The sequence below is a fragment of the Excalfactoria chinensis genome, chromosome 9, assembly GCF_039878825.1.
Source record: "Excalfactoria chinensis isolate bCotChi1 chromosome 9, bCotChi1.hap2, whole genome shotgun sequence".
Lineage (NCBI taxonomy): Eukaryota > Metazoa > Chordata > Aves > Galliformes > Phasianidae > Excalfactoria > Excalfactoria chinensis.
Window position 1 is genome coordinate 8,818,880 of NC_092833.1, and position 19,754 is coordinate 8,838,633.

The 19,754-nt window shown below is 38.0% G+C and overlaps 1 protein-coding gene across 27 annotated transcripts in view; it reads right to left on the reverse strand.

Moving 5' to 3' along the window:
- DLG1 (discs large MAGUK scaffold protein 1) overlaps window positions 1-19,754 on the reverse strand; it is a 126,740-nt gene that overhangs the window by 1,839 nt on the left and 105,147 nt on the right. For 13 of the 27 annotated variants that reach the window (XM_072344042.1, XM_072344028.1, XM_072344022.1 and 10 more), the window contains 9 exons: window positions 15,552-15,728; window positions 15,019-15,088; window positions 9,932-9,965; window positions 8,535-8,576; window positions 5,590-5,640; window positions 4,294-4,395; window positions 3,867-4,039; window positions 2,570-2,679; window positions 2,097-2,188 (listed from right to left, as the gene is read on the reverse strand). In XM_072344042.1, the coding sequence (XP_072200143.1) occupies window positions 2,097-2,188; window positions 2,570-2,679; window positions 3,867-4,039; window positions 4,294-4,395; window positions 5,590-5,640; window positions 8,535-8,576; window positions 9,932-9,965; window positions 15,019-15,088; window positions 15,552-15,728 (851 nt within the window). Of the gene's footprint in view, window positions 1-2,096; window positions 2,189-2,569; window positions 2,680-3,866; window positions 4,040-4,293; window positions 4,396-5,589; window positions 5,641-7,108; window positions 7,145-8,534; window positions 8,577-9,931; window positions 9,966-10,666; window positions 10,767-15,018; window positions 15,089-15,551; window positions 15,729-19,754 lie in introns of all 27 variants that reach the window. The other 14 variants (XM_072344019.1, XM_072344020.1, XM_072344036.1 and 11 more) reach the window with 5 other exon arrangements.

Here is a 19,754-nt window from a genome sequence, read left to right on the forward strand (position 1 = left end):
TTTCTCTCGCAGGGCAGCAAAGGGATTTCAGATCACTGAAGGAACAGATGCCTACTGAGAACTCTGGCTCTTGTGCTTCTAGATGGACAGATGCTGCTGACAGTTGTTACAGGACACACAACGCACCGTTTCTTTCACTCAAAAGCATGGGGTTAGGATGTGGTTTTCCCTTTGGGCATACATGAATACAGCTGAGGAGGTTTATTTGCCTTTCCTAAACACAAGCTGGAGTTGGCCCAAGTCATTCCACAGACTCTGGTGCTGTCTTTGATCCAGCTCTCATTTGCATTTCCAAGAGAAAAAGACAAGACAGCACAGGGCCGTGTCCTCATGCAGTCTGTGAGCACTAACATTGGTTTTGGCAAGAAAGAAGATGAACTAATGGGGTTTGTTGCACAGCAAATAGATTCAAGTTTTACAGAGTTAAAATGCAATTATAATATTCAGACTCTTTGATACATTTTCTCCAATGCTAAAAAAAAAAAAATAATTAGAAATGAGCCACGATGTGTTTTGACATATCAAAAGAACATATAGCCTGGTGAGAATGGTGGCAAAGTGAAGTTTGAGCTGTTCTTACCACACTTAAACCTGAGAAAGCATGCACCATGAGACAGCAAACTCTTTTTAATTAGGATCATCACCTCAGCGTCAAGATAAGCCAAGAAACAAAGTTTAATATGAAAGATAAATATTGGGGGCAGGCAAGATGTTCTTCTTTGTGAATTAATTTTATTACTGCAGCTTCCAAGCTTTGTTTTAAAGCAAATTACTTCCTTTTTATTTCTACTCATTTCCATCCCTTAAAACTTTCTCCCCATCTGCAGCCTATTGCCCTAGTGTCTGTGGGAGGATGAGGTGGTTCAGTTATTCAATAGCTCACAAGTAATGCTGACAGCACAACAGCACAGTGGAAAGATGCAGAAACATCTTTACACTGCAAACATCTGACTTGTCCAGATGTTCCAACCACACTCTTTCCAAAGCCCAACACCCCCAAAACACAATATGGACGTGCTCTTCCTACGCTTTAGTGTGAAGTTTAAGTCAGTTTAAGCCTAATTTGCTGATGAAGTTGACTTCAATTACTGAACAACAAACGTGACATCCTTGCAAATCATTTGGTAAATAACTCTGTAAGATGAAGAATTTCCAATATATGCTGGAAAGTTCCATAGCTTTCTAAGTATAGATGGTTATAGGGTTATGGGAAGAGTGGGAGAGCTTGATATAGGCTTGGGATAAACAGTGACAGCTGCAAAGCAACCGAGAGAGAGGGGCAGACAAAAAGGGAGAGACTTAAGTTGCTCATTGGGTGAGCAGCACTCAATGCAGAGAATGAGGCAGCAGGAAGACAGGCAGAGAGTCTACTGGGTCTTTCAGCTTCCTCCCATATGAAGCCACCAGGCTGAGCAGACTCTTTAAGGAAGTTCTGCAGTTGTAGCTCTGCCCACAAAAAATACGTGGGAGAAGAAATTGGGCAAAGGTGACATGTCACAAAGATGGAGGTAAATGGCGCAGCAAACACTAAAATGTTGCCAAAGAATGTAATAGAAAAGAAAGGAGTGAATGTCTAAGACGGGAATAGAAAAGGCTCACTCCTGTCCTCGTGAAGGTCCTGACTTAATTATTCTCCTCATTTGCATGCCACAATGCAAAAAGTAAACACAGCCCGAGTGCTTGCAGTCTGCCTCTTGCTGCTGCAGTTCACAAACTGCGTTTGTGCATGTTGCAGACCCTGCTGTCCAGTTTACAGTTATCACTACTAACATTCTTTATTTCTTGACTTCTAAAACTGAAAACAAATGAAAAGCTTGAAGTGTATAATTTATCAACAAAGCAAACATCTGCATTTCAATACCAAGAAATACAGTAAAAAGTTCCATGGTTTTAAAAGACTAAATTGAGGAACTGTTAAACTTATAAAGATATTAAATTCACTGATTAAATTGGTATCGACATAGATGCACTTGGGTAGTTTTAAGCTTCAAAACAATCACAGCTAAGCTTGAAAAACAGCTCAACCTTATCTCAGTGGTGAGGCAATTCCTATACAGCAAGCAATAAAATTTCAGCTCTGGCCAAGCAAAACAAACCTGTGAAGTGTTCAGTAAACTCTTGCTCCAGTTTCATTGCTCTCTCAAATGTCTTCCTGGCTTGTTCTTCCGTTAAGCGTTTATTCATTTCCCTGAGATTGAAAACATTATACACGTAAAGAAGCTACCTGTAATCTTTGGAAATATAATTTTAAACCAGTGTGAGTATTAACCTAATAGAAGGCAGTCTCCTAAATGACACATCTAAGCAGATATGTCTCTAAGTGGAGACTGTAGAGGGAACGAGTATATATATATATATATATGGAAGTTTGCACAGGGGCGCTCATTCTCAATCACTCATGGCTTAGATGAGTAGAAGTCCTTAGAAATTCAACCCAGAAAGTTTCATGAACAAAACAAATAATTACATGCTTTTTTATTACAATTATTTTCACACAATTTGCAACCGGTTTTTCAAATACCGTCACAGTCTCAAACAGTTTATTCTGAGGTACTTTGCTTTTACTCACATGATATTTTCCACTGTTTTGGGTTTAATAAAAATGGAGATGGGGTACAGCTGGGCAATCTGCAACCTTTTGATCGCATTACCAGAAACATCAAGAATACAGTGTTTACCCTAAAAGTGAGAGAGGAAAGGAAAAATGGCAATAAACAAAGTTTAAGCCACAGCTATGTGTAGTATAATAACTTAGAAGATAAACCATGTTTCCACCAAAGCCAATGAAATTAAAACACCTGCATTAGTGATATCAGAATTGCACTAATCTAGCATGTGGTCCCACAGTGCTCACACCTCCGCTGAGATCATGCATAACTTGAGATGTTCTTGACTCTTTTTCCATTCTCTCTACATCAGAAGCTGCAGCCCAATCAACAACACAACAGAGCAGCTGTACATCAAACTGCACCACTATTTTAGGGTTTATTTAAGGATGAAGCCATGTCAGAGTTTAGAAAAGAGCCAGATGGCTTGACAAGCATTTCTGAGGGAATAACTGCCTCTGATGCCAAGCAAATCTGTCACCATCAGAACAGTCAGATGGAACTGAATATAATGTTTCTCATTCACTGTCAGGTATCACCCTGGGGAACACCAGGTTTGAGACAAGAAATTGTATTTATTTGCGCCAATTACTTTTTATTTTTTAAGGAAACAAATACAGCTCGTTCCTCAGGGGGCTGAAGCAGAATGCAGCAGGGTTGTTCACCCAGTATTATTAACCTGCCATTGCTCCAGGATTTCCTTTCAAAGACTCCTCCTTATTCCTCAGCACCTCTTATGTCTAATACAGTAATTTCTACTCCACACATTTTTGTTTCCTTTGAGTAGCATATGAACAATTTGTGACAACACCATTTTAGAAGGGGGCAGTGTAGTGTAGGGGAAGTAGAACAGAAGGCCTTTGTTGGTAGTCTGAAATGAGAACATCTTTTTCATTAGCAGGAGGCCTGGCAGAGGAACAGAGAATTAAGAGCAGTAACTTGTCCGTGTTCCCTTTTGTGATATGACAGCCAGTAATTGCTGTATTTGGCCCAACAATTATGCCAGGTGTTGAAGGATCTCAAACAACAGGTGGAAGACTACACTGTCAGCACTTAAGAAGTTGCTCTTCTTTCACAGCTTAATCACGATGTTCTAATTGTTTCTCTTAAATGCATTTGTAACAGTGCTCTTTGATTCTAGGTTTGTACGAAGTCCTTTTAAGGTCAGAAGGTTCCCAGGGGCTTCTTGCCATTCTCCTATCCACGTCAGCACAGTCAAATAATCACCTCAGTAAATGAAAACAGGGGGCAGCGATTTACCTTTTCTGCTACTTCTCGCACTGATTGCACACTTGTTCCATAAAGATGATTATTGTACTGGCCAGCTTCAATGAATTTGTGCTCCTGAATATCCTTCTCCATTTGCTCTCGAGAAGTGACAAAATGGTAATCACGTCCATCCACCTCATAATCCCGTTTTGGTCTAGTCGTATCTTTGAATATAAACCAGTAACATTTAAAGAAGAAAACAAGAAATGTCCCCCCCCCCTTCCCTCCCAACATTCAAAAGCAGCCCTCCATCTAAACTGCAGAACTGTAACAAGTAAAGAGAAGAATATCCATTAATAAACTTCATGAAGGTATGCTAACATTTTACCTCTATATACAGAGGTTAGGTCTATGAAGGAAGTTACAACACAAAACCAAAAGCCCACTTATAATTGCTTTAGTATCTGCTGAAACTTACGTGGAACACATGAGCCAAATTTGTCTGGAAATTCTGAAATCAGATCATCATTAATTCTGTCTTTCATGGGTCCCAAAACAATCACAGGTCGAGTATAGTTCACTGTTAAACATAAGGAATAACTTAAGTTACATTTCAATGACATCACCAACCTTTAAAGTTTAGCAAAATAAGCTTTACCACATGGTAACAGTATTAATACCTAAAAGAATATGTACTTCTGAAGAAAAAGAGAAAAGGACAAGCATACAGTTCCAAATTATACTGCATTTAGCATAACGACATTAACATCTAAATACCTAGTTGTAAGCACATCTTTAAGCTATATGAATTTTAGTTCTAGTTTTAAGTTCTGTCATTACTACACGAGTCTAAATGAAATACAGTTTGACTTGTAAAATATATTTTAACTCCTGGAAGTAATTCCAATTCACAAAAGGAATGTCCTGAATCTTATTAATTTAATTAATTGAATATACCTTTTTCCATCTGTTTTTTGTTTGTTTGTTTTTTAACTGTATTCTGTATTTAATAGATATCAATCATTCCTTTTTTACAAATCATATTTTTAATTAGATTATGAATATAGTATTTTACCAGATTACATAAATCAACCATTAGCACCCTGTGGTGGTGAACAGGAATGCTAAAACTACATCTATTGCATAGAGGGATCAGGAGAAGGTGGAAAGGAAATAATAGGATCCCATTAAAAATCAGTGCAAGGAATTCTGTTCATTCCAAACATAAGCGTGGTGGGGTGTTTTCTCCCACTGATTTCCTCTTTACTCAAAAATACTCTTTTTTTTTTTTTTTCTGAAATAACCCACATGGTTAACAACTAACAAATCAGCCATACAAAAAGCAGCATGCAGGAATATGAGATTTGGATGGTTTGGAAACATTTTAACTTATGCTTTCTACAACAAACAAATTATCTACTGTCATGAATTTCCCTGTGACAAAAAGAAACATTGGGAGCGCTACAGCAATATGAAACAGAAGGGAACTATCATTTCTGAGGTTCACATGGATAAAACAAATATACCCTCTTTTCCGTATACAGTATAAACCACACAGTGGTGAGACATTAATTTGCGCACCTTTGGATTACAGGCTAAATAATTTAGCAGTTGTATTTAATAATTTATGCCTTTATGCTTTATTCATTTTTAATAGGGATAACAAAAGTTGAAAATCAATGAGGAAGTTTATTATAGCACTCAGTGCATAAGTGCACACGAACCATTCCAATATCGGAGTACGGTCATGTTATATTAAGTGAGCTCTACAAACCTTCTTGTTGATTGACTTGTTCGTAAGACAGGACGTATTCCTCTTGGCCACCTAGAAAGGTAAATGCAAAGAAGTATCCATGTATTTGTTTCTAAAGCGATAAACTTACATCAAGTCATGTAACAACAACAGCAACAATATAGACATTCATCAGCAGAATATGTTACAATGATACTGATGGAGGACGGTTTTAAAGAGCGATGAATTATAAAACTCACAAAGATGTGCCAACCAACAGTATACAATTTCCTCAGCTACGTTAGCATGTCAAACTGACGTCAAGCACAAGAAGTATTTTAAAGCATAACTGAAATGCTCTTGCGTTTCCCAGAATGAAGTGCATGCATGGTGTCATTCACTGCTAGAGGCAATGCCACCTTCTTCATGAGCACTTTCCATACTTTAAATGTTTCTGCAACATTCTTCCATATACGGAGCTGAACGTCATGCACATTTCTCCCAGTAAATTTTTCATGAAGTGGTCTTTATACAAAGACCTGCAACCACTTCAGTTCCACAAAAATTACTATGATTGTATACATTTCACTACTATTTTACTAGTGAGTTTTTAAAGATGAACTTGAAATGGAAGAATGTTCTGTATTGTTCTCAGCTCCAGAAAGCATATCAGCAGTGAATGAAACGAAAATAACAAGGCTTTGACCTTTAACAGCTGCAGGCTTTAAAAGGTTAGTGCAAGCATCTGAAATATACCTCAGTTGCATCTCTCTAAAAGAACACCTCTAGACCAACAAAATGTCTCAGTAAGATTTTTCGCATGGGAATCACTAAAAATCAGCTCCACGGCAGCAGAGAATTTATAATTCTGAACGCACAGGCTAAAATCACATGACAACACTATGAACTCTCATAAAATGCAGTGCTTCAAGAACTCACTTGTGTAGCTTTTCAAACATTCTTTTCCATTCACAAGCCATACTCATAACAGCCAAAGGAACACACCAATGTTATAACCACAGCCTTTTAAGAAATAGATGGCAGATGAAGGCTTTTATAGATTCATATATTGCTTCAATATACATGTTCTTTATTTAACAGCAAAGACCACTGATCTTTTAAATCTGAACTTTTCAACAAGTAAGACTGACTTATAATAAATTTGCATTCCAGCAATACATGAACGATTTCTTTCATTTTTAAGGTATTGCAAGTGAGTAATCCATTGAGACAGACATGAAAACATGCAACCTGAATATTTTAATATCTCAAAAAGGCATTCATGCAATGTATCTTAGGACAGTATATACTTTCAGAACCCTTTTTAGGATAGGGAGAGGAACAGAGAATCACCAACTATCAACTCGTCCATGAAATGTCCAGCCCACAGATAATTAGCTACTTCTTTGGAGAAGTCACATTGCTATAAGGTCAAAGATCAGCTAAGCAAGCTATTAAAGAGACAGTAAGAATTATAAAGTATCCCCTAATTGAGGGCAAAAAGTATATATTGTCATTGCTTTTTCAATACTGTTGAAAAATGAATATTAATAGAATGAACCTTTTGAACAACCGTACTCATCTGTAATCAAGATAACTTTTAGACAGCAGTAAGAAGAAATTAGAAGAATAATTTTAATAAAAAGTGCTTCGAATTCCACATTGAGATAAGTAAATCCATAACATTCATAGTAAAATCAGGGCTTCTTAAGTAATAAAGGAGTGTCATTAAGAACAGTTAAAGTTTGTAAGTTAGTCATATACGCAAAGGCAACTTTCATACACATTTAATCCGTGTTATTCTCAAATAACAAATGCTCTTTTTTCCTACAGATTTTAAGCACTGTAAGCTCTGAGGAATTTGTACATGTACACATTCTCTCAAGTGTAACCATCTGCATGCAAACTCATGGCTCCTCATTTCTGACAATATCTGCAGCTTCCAAACAGGTGTAGATGTTAGTGAATCACTTTTCTTGTTTCCCTGCCATAAACGGCATCTGTTTCTGAAGTGCCTCTTCTTGGCTTAACAGGCACCCAGGAGCAGATCAGTGAGCAGCTCTGACACACCTCTTGACTTTTACTGTTCCCTCTTTTTCTGCTCCTTGATAAATCCTCAGTGTTTAGCCTGCTTTCTCTGCTCTACCCATGGCTCCTACTCTGGACTCAGTAACCTCATTGAGGTATTGTTCACTGGAAATGACCAATGAGACAGAAACGTCTGTAGGACAGCATCACACAGCATATTACACACTGGGAATGTGTACATCTGCAGCTTGAGTAGAAGTACATAGCACTGTAGCTCAGGTTAGTGAATAGGGTAATTCAGTCTAGTACTCAAAATATACACTGGTGGGGGACAAGGGACACACACACAAGCACAGCTGTGCATCTAGCATGCTAATTTATCACAGCTGGCTCCAGCACCTAACATGTGTCATGTTGCAAGATAATTCAGACAAAGCAACCACACTTGACAAAATAGGGAAATGAAAGCTGAAAAGGAAGGGTAAATACATGTTTGTTCATCGTTACTTTCATTAGAAGTATCTACATGTTATATCTGAGCATCACTGATAGGTACTACGCTATGTAGCAGATTACACTGTTCAGTTACACTGCCTGTATTAAGCACAATAACCATTATATTTGTTGTACTGAATTTACATTTGGGTTTTAGCAGGACTAGCTAACATGGATAATTTAAATAACAGGAATTAATTCAAATCAAGCTGAGCAATGACAATCAAAAATCATGACAGAAATATCCATAAAGGAGGTTTGCAATGATTTGCCCTAGTCAATTAAAAAAAAGAAAAGACTCTGGAATTTTGCAGTACCCAATTAACACACAAACATGGATTTCAATGGAAGCTTACAGGGAAGTTCAATTTAACATGTAAATACCCAGGAAAGACACGGACAAACAAAAGCAAAGGAAGAACTACTGAACAAAGGTTCTAAATAAAGAACTTAAAAACACTTACGGTAACTACTTTCACTATCGCTGGCATTAGAGGTTACATGCTCTGAAATTGCAAGACAATGAGAAAAATAAGGAACACACACTAATGGCATGAGTCCAAAGGAAAGCAAATCGACAAAAATAATCCAGATGAAAGACAACAGTGATACCAAAATGCTGAAATCAATACATACTGCATATAAAAGTTTTAAGGTACTTCTCATAGCTCTCAGGATCAAGCTTAATTTCACACAAAAGGAATGGATGTTAATAAAAAGAAAAAAAAAAACCATTAAATAGCACGTCAAAATAAGATTATGAAAAGTACACATTCATATTTCACACACAACCCTGCAATTTTTAGGTTTTTGCTTCCATATGAGTATCCCTGTGCAGAAACTTCTATAACAGAACCACCTACTGACTTTTCTGAGTTAAATTACAGTCTAACGATCACAAGGCCAAAGTCAGTTATCATTGGTCTTCTGCTCTAGACCAAGAATGTCCTCAAAACTGGTTTCAGAAATGGAAAACTGATGCCATTGCTATCAGGATTTTTATTTATTTATTAAGTGGCTGAGGCCACATATAGAAGTACCCTGCCTCCTACATGCAATTTCAGGAACAGTGTGGGCTAGAATTAAGGGAACAGTTATGATCTGGGAAGAAACATTATCTTCAGTGACTGATTTTACTATCCCATAAACCCATAACACTCCACTTGTTTAGTATCTGTCATGAAAGAAAAGTAACGACTCTTATTTTAAGTACAGAAATGATGTCACAAATCTGTTGGGGTACTCAGCAATGTAGAATCGGGCTGTGTAAAACTAATGCTTACGTGCCTCCTCTATCAGCTACCCCACCTCCTGGCCAGCAGTGCTCTATGAGCACCACAAGAATTCTACAAGTCAGATGGAAAAAACTCTCATGGCATCTGTTAAGGAAAGCTTTTTTGTTTGTTTTTAAGGGGCGGCCAACATCAGTCACCTAGAGAGAGGATTGACAACTGCTGAAATCACTATGGCAATAGTTCTGCTATGGCTGTGAAAATCCGTGGGTTATTTTCCATAATAAAAACACAAAACAATATAAAAATGACATTAGCAAAATGCATGAGTATCAACAAAATCACAAACACAGTCACTACCAAGGACAAACAAGTAGGTGCTGGTAAGCTTCTGGACAGCAACCAGAACACACTAATGTCATAATCACCTAAAAAGTAATATATGTTCCTGAAAGTAAAACCCCCCAAAGCATTGCAAACCAGAAAAATCTTATGAAACAGTTTTGGAGTCAACCTCCTTATGCCAGTAGAGCACCAGTCTCAAAGAGATCTGTTAAAAAAAGTAAAAAAATAAAAAGTAATTTTTCAGATGGAGGTTAAAATAACTTGGGAGTATTTTGATCACTTACTCAGGCCTTTTGATCCCATGTCGTCAGGGACCTCCTGCAGAGTAGTCCCCAGAGGGCAAGCAATAAAAAGACAATCACAAAGAAAATAATTGTCAGTAATATATAAAATCGGCGCTACGACAGGAGACAGTTCCCAGAACATCACAGGGAAGACAAGCCTATAGGAATGAACCAGACTGGCACACCAAATGTAATCACTGGTGCAAATGACAGAGAACGGCAGAGAATGTGGTTCATAGTAGATCCAATCTGAATTTGCAAATAAAGTTCTTGAGAAGACCCTTTTTTTATTTTTTTAATGCAGGCTAAAACAATCAAATTCACCTCTTCATTAAGGAAACTGAATTAGAACAGAAAGACTTTGATGCTGCCAGTCCAAAGGGACTGACTGCAGAGCCTGGTAAGCTCGGACATGCTTTGCTTGCTGCTCTGCACTCCGCTCAGAATGACAACTGAGGAACCATTACTGACAGCTCCTAAGAGCCGTTACCTCTTCCAGTTCCACAAACACACTTATTCATCTGTATTAACCAGTTTACTGGGATATACTCTGGGTTTAAAATTTACCTTAATAGCAAACGAATGATCGCATTGATCCTACAGATTGGGTTGTCATTTGCATGCCAAGCTCGTCAGCCTGTTGCAGCTCATGAAACTGTCTCCATGGTAACACCCTACTGCAATCTAGCAGGCCCTTCTACTGTGCTTTCTCTCCATGGAGTGCCACATACTTACGGTCAATATCACTGGTTTCCTGCTCACTCTGGTCCTTGTTCTTGTAGAAGGGAAATTTTCGGGAAAAGAGGTTCTTTTTACGCTTGTCATTGAATGACTGCTGAGGAAGAGAAGGAGGGGCAAAACAAAGGATGTCTAATTCTGTGTGAACAAAGGCCCAGACCAGCAGCTTTGTGGAAGCTGACTCCTATAACCACATTATGCAGTGCATTTTTCAACTCAACAGCATCTTCTCAGCTCATGTCAAATAGAGAGAGATCAGGATCGTGGCTTTGCTCACCCCCTCAGTATTTCACACGCTTACTGCAAGAGAAGTGACAGGCTGGCTCACCATGGAAAGCCTGACCTGCATTTCACAAACTTCAGTTTCTTGTGAGTGCAATGAGATGTGAAAAACTAGGCTGCTAGAAGGTGGCCGACCCAACATGAATCCAAAAAACAAAGCCAATGAAATCACTGGCATTAGCTAGTACAGAAACTATGGTAGTTTGAAAGTCAGGTATTTACACATGCTCTTACATACAGCTAATGTAAGAGCACACCAAAAACACGATTCCCCTCTGCAAAGGTCAAACTGTAAATACTTTGGTGATAGCTGCTAAATAACATACCACAGTTACAACCTGGCACTGCACTGAATTCTCTAATGGTCAAACTAAGAAAGTAATAGTGAAATAATAGAAATGGAATAAAAAAAATGTGCATCTCCTTAAAATAAGATTCTTCTTGCATAAGTGATGGAGAGCACAAATGCATATTCACTCACATACACCTGAGCTTACAGGTATATTTATTTTGTTAATTTATTAATATTTATCATTAATACCTGCTGTCATGTCTGTAGTTGAAGACACTGTGACAGCAGCATCTCTAACCTACTACCCTGTGAAAAGTAAATAAAGAACCTCGGTGCATAAATAGATCAGTAATTATGCACAGAGCTGATACAGCTAACTTCATGCTAGATGAAATGTCGTCTTTTTTTTCATTTAAGCATCAGTGAAACATCTATCCAGTTTAGCCAAGCCATGTAATTGGCCATAATTGTGTCATTTGGTTTGCAGAAATTCTATCACTGGGAGGATGGTAAAAGTAGGAAAATGCCCAGCTTGGTTTTGTGATCTTCTGCAGCTGGAGTGTCTGTTTATTTGCAAACCAAACACGGTCAATGTGCCACAGGAAGTAATAAAACTTCCACAGAACCCTTTCCTAAAACATAATTTTATAAATACCAAAATATATTCCATTCATTCAATAAAATTCTATGAGCAGCTATTTCTAAAATTTAAACCACGTTAATTTTGTTTGACCTCATTTAATCCAGTCTGAGCTCTCTTTCTTTATGTACAAAATGCAGTAGTAAAAAGTTACACTGCCTTTGTTACCAGCCGGAAGAATGGAATGAAATATAGCAACAAGCAGGAGTCAAAAAGGACTCATGTTTCAAATCACTGGCCACCACTTTTAGTACAAGTACAAAATGAGCATTTGGCTTTCCTAAAGAGAATGCCTATAGCGCTACACAAGTTGCACACTGCTGCTCTACTAATAATGCTTCTGGCCATCTGTTTTAATACAGGCTTGCTTGGCAGAATCATGCACTGAACGCCAGTGATATTTTCATTACCACTGTCAAGACAAAAATATTTTATTAAACCTACCAGGTGTTACAGAGGCGCACAGCATCATAGGAGCACCATCAGTAACAGTGAGCTCTGGATGCAGCAATGATGTTTTAAGTAGGAAATACATAAACCTCTAATTGGCTGGTATCTGTTTGACTAAAACTGTCATTCCTCTGTTAGAACTGGCAGACTTTCAACCTGACATACGGACAGAGGAACTCACTGGACTTGACTTCTCATAACCAGAAACGTCACTGGAATCTACATAAGACAGACAACAAAGAAATGTGCCCAAATGAGCAGATCTTAGCTGAGCACGGTGAAGAATGTTGTCACATGCACTCTGAAAGCTGGATGGCTCACATCTAGCCAATTGTCTGCTGGGACAAGACCCTCAGTTTGGTCAAAAGAACATGAGAATAAGGGAAACGATAACAAAGCAAAAAATGGAACAGATTTACTGAGGTGGTGAGATTTTGCAGCTTGTGTGATTAAAGGAAGTGCCTGATTGGTTTTACTTCACAAAAGATCATCATGGTTTTCATTTTAGTTTTGAAAACATTTCATAGCGTTAATGGTTTTAACTTTCTCTACAGTAAGTCTCGCTGAACTAATATGGAAATTCATATACTGCATGTATAATGGTCAGAGTCAGTTCCATTGCCAAAAAAAAAGAAATTAAAAGAAATCGGGACCGATTTTTGAACAAAAGATTAGCCAAAAGATTATTTTAAAAAGATGTCGTGATTATAAAAAGCTGAAGAGAATTGCTTATTAGTTGAAAATGCATAGTTATCACATTAAATTCTCTACAAGCCCACTGCAAATCATCATCAGGCACTAAAAGCAAGAATATATTGAAACAGAAGCAGCACAGAAGGTTAGGTAAATGTGTGTATGAAAGGAACAGGAAAAAAATAACCACTTCTGCTCCAGTTTCTTAGTGTTTTTTTAATGTAAAGGAAGGCAGATTTACTATTTGCCATCACTAGGGTGATCACTTAGGATTTCAATGTAGAATTTCTGAAGAATTGTTCAAAATCAATATTTCATACTGGCCATGGAGAATTATCACACACAGGCACGGGAATGCACACAGTCCATGAGGATGTGTACGTTACAGATAACTTACTGGGAAAAATACTCCCATTAAAAACACAGGAAAAATAATTTAAAGGAGAAATCATCATGTTAAAACACTTGCAGCTGAAGCAACAGATTGTGAATAAGTGTAAGCGTGTTTGCAAAACAAAGTGTTACTAAAGAAACTGCAGTTCTGTATCAATGGCAAGCGTAGTTGCTTTTCCACTCAGTATCCCATGCAAATGTTTGGTGCTCTGTTAGTACACGGTGCTTGTGTACCAACTGCTCTACTGCGGAAATGCTACCTCAGGTAGATCAGTAACTGTTCACAGCTGGGTGGTAGACAGACTACAAGAACATGCAATTATCTTCTCAAAGAATACAGTAATATTTAAGAAACTGTGTAACATCAAACAATCTGAGGTATTTAAGGCATTTGGTTCTTATGCAACTTCTAAAAAGTGAACTCAAAATCCAGAAGTGTTGGGTTAAAAGCTTCCACAGTGATTGACAACTATTTATTCCAGTAGGAAAATTGGAAAAGAGAAAAGCAAAATGAAAATTATCAGAGGGATCCTCGAGGCAGACTCTAACTGTTAATCAGAAAATAAATGAAGATGCTGATTTTGCTTTAAACAGTTTGCATCTATCTTTAAGGTATACAGATACATTATTGTGGCTTTAGAACCTTATATATTTGACTTTTGAAGAAAGGAAAACACTAACTACAATAAAAGACAAAAAAACCCAAAACCCAATAACTTGGATCGAAAATAAATAATGTTTGTCCTATTTGAAAAAAATGATATATGAAATAGTTGGAAGCTCAAAAGCACATTTCAGACTATACTAGAAAAGCAGTTGCTTTGCCTTCTCACCACTCTCATCCATCCCACTGTCCCACCTCATGTACTGGGACAAAGCTGCCATCACCAAGCAGTGACCTTCACCAAGGGACTGCTGTTTCTTTGGGACTGAGTTATCCTTCCATCTGCACTGCTAACCTTGTATGACTCCTGAACAGCCACACCAGTGTTAGTGCCAACAGAGAGCAGTGCTGAGACACTTGAGAGATGGATGGAGACTGTATGGTTAGCAATAAGGGAAAACTTAAGAGTCCCTTAAAGCTTCTGTAGCCACAGTTGCAACAAAGAATATATTTTATCCTGCTTACTGTGCACAATATAAAACCTCACTTTATCACAGGGAGCCTGATGAGCAATAGTTTTTTTTTGTTTTCTAAATGCACTGCAAAAACTTTAACAAAAGAAAGGTTTTAGTTTTTCTGAAAATTGGTAGTAACCCTTTTCCCCCAAAAAGGGAGTCCAAGGGTGCAATCCAGACCAAAGGGTTAAACGGCTTTATAAGAAGCGCTTGCAGTGCCACTAGAAATGTCACTAGTTAATAAGTGATTATTATATACAGCTCCTATTATATTGCAGTCTTAAGAATAGTATCTATTTCTAAGCTAATCCTTTTATTTGCAGTGTTTTGGCAATGGCTTACTATCTAAATTTGCTTCCGTTTTAGAAATATTTCATTTCTATTTTTTCACTAAAAACTGACATGGAGCCTGCATACATAAACCACAGAGGAGTGTTACCATTCACAACATCAGGTTTAATTAGCACTTCATAAACTCACCCCTTTCTCTCCTCTTGTCTTGGAATTAAATTTCACTGTCTTTAAACGGGCTCGTTCTTTTTTCTCAACTCTACCAGAAAAAAACAAAACCAAACAGACAAAACAGTTAAATGAGCAAAATGCATGAAGGTTAAATTAGTATTTGTTATACTATAAGAGTAGTGCTCAAGTGCAGTCACAGTCAGCAACATCATAATACACAAAACCTACTACTTGCCCCTACTTACACATAAATGGTGTAGGATTAAACTAATATCACATTTCTAGTAAAAGGAGTTAACTCGCTCTATAAGGAGAGGGATTTGGAACCACCTTTGTCAATTTAGGAGCATACAGCTCCTACAGCTACATATGGTTCCATATGTAGCTGATTACAGTCACACTACAGATTTTAGTTTTTTTAAAATGACTGGATGATGTGGTAAAGAATTAATAACAAAGAGCAAAGCTGCATGTCTACAAATATATACATATTAATCATATCAGGAATTTAACAGCGGGCATTTCAGAGTCAATAAAACATCATGACATACCTGCGTTTGCTTGGGATAACTCCAATTTCATCACTCTCCCCATCTGGAGTTACCTGCCGGGCTTGCCACCATTCATCATCAGAAGCATTAATGACATGAAGGATATCACCAAATTTGAAGTTCAGTCCTTGACTTGGAAGGCCACTGTCTTTAGTCTTGTCATAATCAAAAAGAGCTCTACATGGAAAGAAAAAAATTAACCACTGAAAAAGATGAAAGGGGGGCTGCAAATAGCACAAGGTTTATTTAAGCTGCCTGCGAGTTCAGAAATGACTGCAACATTCTGAAAGGTGCTCAGAAGAACTCTGAATGCAATCTCCCTCCGACACACATGCACAGATAACGCATAGTATGCTATTCACATACAACACATTGAAAGTTTTAATGATTGAGAATAAACTCTACTTGGCAGAAGGTCCACACGAAGATCTCCCTCCTGCAATGCAATCAATACTTCGCATAGAACAAATTACACATCAGTGTAGGAAGATGCATTACTTTATGCACACAGCCCTGCTGAAAGTTCTGTAATGCACTTTGTTAGAAGTTACATGCTGGAAATATTTCCGTAAATAAAAAGTACTGTCAAATACCGCACAGGAACACAATACAAAGGGATGCAAAAAATAAAAAGCTTAAAAATACGGTCTGAGCAGAATGTTGCTACTATAGCATCAGAAGGTAAAGAAAAGTACGTGAGCTTTTTGAGAAAATCCCCTACCATTTCAGAGGAATCCCAACCTTTTTTGTAATGTAAGCCTATCTTCAAGTAACAGGCACCAGCAGACCAACAGACCAGCTGCAGGCTGCAGTTTTATTCACTTTGCCAGCAAGGTCGGTTTATTCAAGCTCATTGCATTACTTCTTTCCCCTGCCTTAGTTACAAAGCAAAACTGCCTGGAAAGGGACATGGTTCACCACACCAATGAATCAGTATGGGTTAAAGTTAATTTCTCCCTTTTGGATCATTTTAAATCTCAATCAGTTCCCCGAGGAACAGAGCAGACCTATGGTACACTTCTCGCACCACAGCCAAGAGTTTAGTGAGGGTGTGGAATTGAATGACAGGAGTCTCTCACAGAAGCTAAGAGAGACTCCTAGGATGCTTTAGAAAGGACTCATTTTACTTTTCAAAAAGGTGCATGAACAGATGTCAAGTGAAGTGCCTGTAATGAAAAAGACCAACAAAATCATCATGTGTTTCATCTGACAGCTCACACGTTTCTCAGTGACACACCTGCTAAATGACAGCCTGTCTCCATTCAGAGATTTGATACCAAGTCCAACACAGCCTTAGGAGAGCAGTGTCAACAGATCAAAAGTATTTTATAAAGGGATAAAGGCTTTAATGAATGTTTTCTTAATAGTCATGAGCAAGATAAACATTTTAAAACAGCTAGAAATGCATAGGGCTCTGGGTATGATGGGCCAAACAGCACCCAGAGTTAGGAAGAATCTCTTTCCACGCCAACCAATTAACTTGGCGTTTCCTGTATGCCTGGAAAGTTATCAGATGAGAACTTCATTTACACTGAAGATGACCTTTTTATCCACAGATTGCTATATCTAAGGTAGCTCTTTGATGAACAACTTGTATGGAAAATTTTATTGTTGCTTAACAGAGCCTACAAGTATTTAATGTAAGTCATAACACAAATACAAATTTACTTTAGAATAAACTCAGCATTTCTGATCAACCAGTGCTTTGAACATAGTCCCACGACATTCATTTTACATTTAAGAGCCTGCTAAAGTTAACTGACAAGTCCTAAAAATTACTTTAAAGGGAAAGCACCAAGTCCTCCCTACTATTTCACCTGCGTTAATCAGAAACACAACACCACTAACATGGTAACTCAGTTCCTACAGTTAAAGGTGTACAGAAACTGAAGGCAAGTTGCACATTTCATGAATGCTTTCAAAGCCAAAAACTTAACTGTTGTGTTAGCAGTGCCACGTTTTCCAGAAAGCCTTTTTACCCAGCTGTGTTTGCTACTTGCAATACCACAGGCTGCTGAGCAAGTACTACTGAAGCATTTCTTTTGCAGTGCCCTTGATGAACAAAGTGATGAGTGCATCCCTGTAGCAGCAGAAGCATCCTTCTGTACTTCTGTATGAAACACAAATTAAACTTCAGAATGAATCAAGGTCAGCCTGTACAGGAGCTCCTCTTTTTCTCCCTGTTTGAAACTAAAGTCTGAAGTGTCGGAACAACATAAGGATGCCCAATTAAACTCTTCCTGCAGTTGAGCACACTTTTCAGGCCTGGTGCTAACACCAATCTTATTTTTCAATGGATCTAATTAAGATTTCCTAATGCTTCCAAAACTGTGAAGTTTCTTCCACTTGGAAACGCAATTATTTTCTACTCTCATGCAAGGAGAAATCAGCACCATTGTTTGAATTGGTAACGTATCAGGCTGGTTGGAAAACCACACAGGGGTGAATGCCGTATTTAAATCTGCATTCTACACACACTGCACAGAGATATGGCACACAAGATTAGATAAAGCATGGGACAAATTTACTCCTGGCAATATATTATCAAAGAAATTTGATATCATGAAAGAATTTCACTTTTTCACATTTGCTTTTTGAACTTGCAGGTGAAGGAGGACAGGATACAGGTACAGCTCAGATGTAAAATCACAAATATAAGAGAATCCCTCTCCTCTTTAAATAAAGAACAGAAGAAATATAAAGCAGCAATCAGAGAAGGGTACTAAACCAGTACATCTTAATTAGGGGAGAGAGAGAAAGAGAGAGAGGGAATTAGCTGTGCAAATTCAGGAGTTAGTCACTGCTGAACTGCTATATTTACACTGTCCTCCAAGGACCGCTTGCTATATTGCTATTTATCATATCTTGAGGTACATGCAATTAAGGAAGAAAATCTGTCCTTTTACTTCAAGTTGCATCTTCCTGCAAACACATTCATCTTTTCCTTAATATTACACAACACCCCCATGATGCTGTCTGCAAGCATTTGCGAAGATACCACAGTTCAGGGATACAATGATGCAGCTCATTTTACTCACTACTTTGTCAACATGACTTTGAGAAGTCACCACAGATTATTATTCCAAAAGTCTTCAGAGTTTCTCTGCAACTGTGATCGAATGCCTATAAAGATATCCCTGCTGGACTTACTATTCAGTTTAGCTTACATTACACGATCCTAAAGGCATACCCAAAAAAAACCCACCAAAAATTACAGAATAAGTTTCACATCAGTTACTGAAACTAGTTTTGAACTAGTTCAAGTAAAAGTACAGAAAGATCATAGCAAAGTAACTTACAGAGCATAAGTGGGACAGCCAACATGTTCTGTCAGTATCTAGCAATATGTTCAAAGATCCTTGAAAGTTATTTCACTGAGGTCAAAAATTGCACTGGAAACCAGAGAACAGATGTGAACCCACCCTGCGTGTAGCCAAGTTGCCTACCAGACTTTGGCATCTTTAGATACGATGACAAGATTAGGTCTCAAAAACCATAGCAGCGCTCTCTGAGAAGGGACGTGGGTGGAGAAGTTCTTTTCACAAGGAATTTTTGCATTTTAGATTTTTCTTCCAACTTCTAACAGAACTGATTCGCAAGTTTCAAAAATCTTTCTTGGAAATGGAACCACCAGTTTCCATGGGGCTGCTGCCAACATTCTGGAGAAGGCTGTACTTTTGGCAGCTGATAAAGTCAGAAACCCAGCCTCAAACATTCCCAGGTCATCATTTCCATCAGCAGAATAAAAGCTACATAAACACAAAACACTTGTCAAGGGCTTGAAGCACTAGATGAACGTGTGAACTGGAATGTAAGCAGTTCAGAACCTGTAGCTATAGGCTGTAACTAACAAAGCAAATGAAAAGTAGTTGAGATCATTTAGGCTAAGTTATACCATAAGCACTAAAGTGATAAACTTTGTGATTATGAATATGAAGGTCTCACCATCACGTCCATATGCATATATAACACATGTGCATATATAACACATGTAAAGCGCACAAAGCTTGTCAAGGGGAAAAAATGTTGTGCTACCATGATTGCTTCATAAACTAAAAAGACTGATGGCAAATCTGCACAGCTGCCTAAGTGGATCCAAACCCGAGCAGCCATGCTACCCCATCACCAACAGACAGACCTCTTTGAACCAGTTTTGTTTGTGCAGTTGTACAGCGTACAACCAGAGAGATAAACCGTGTGAAA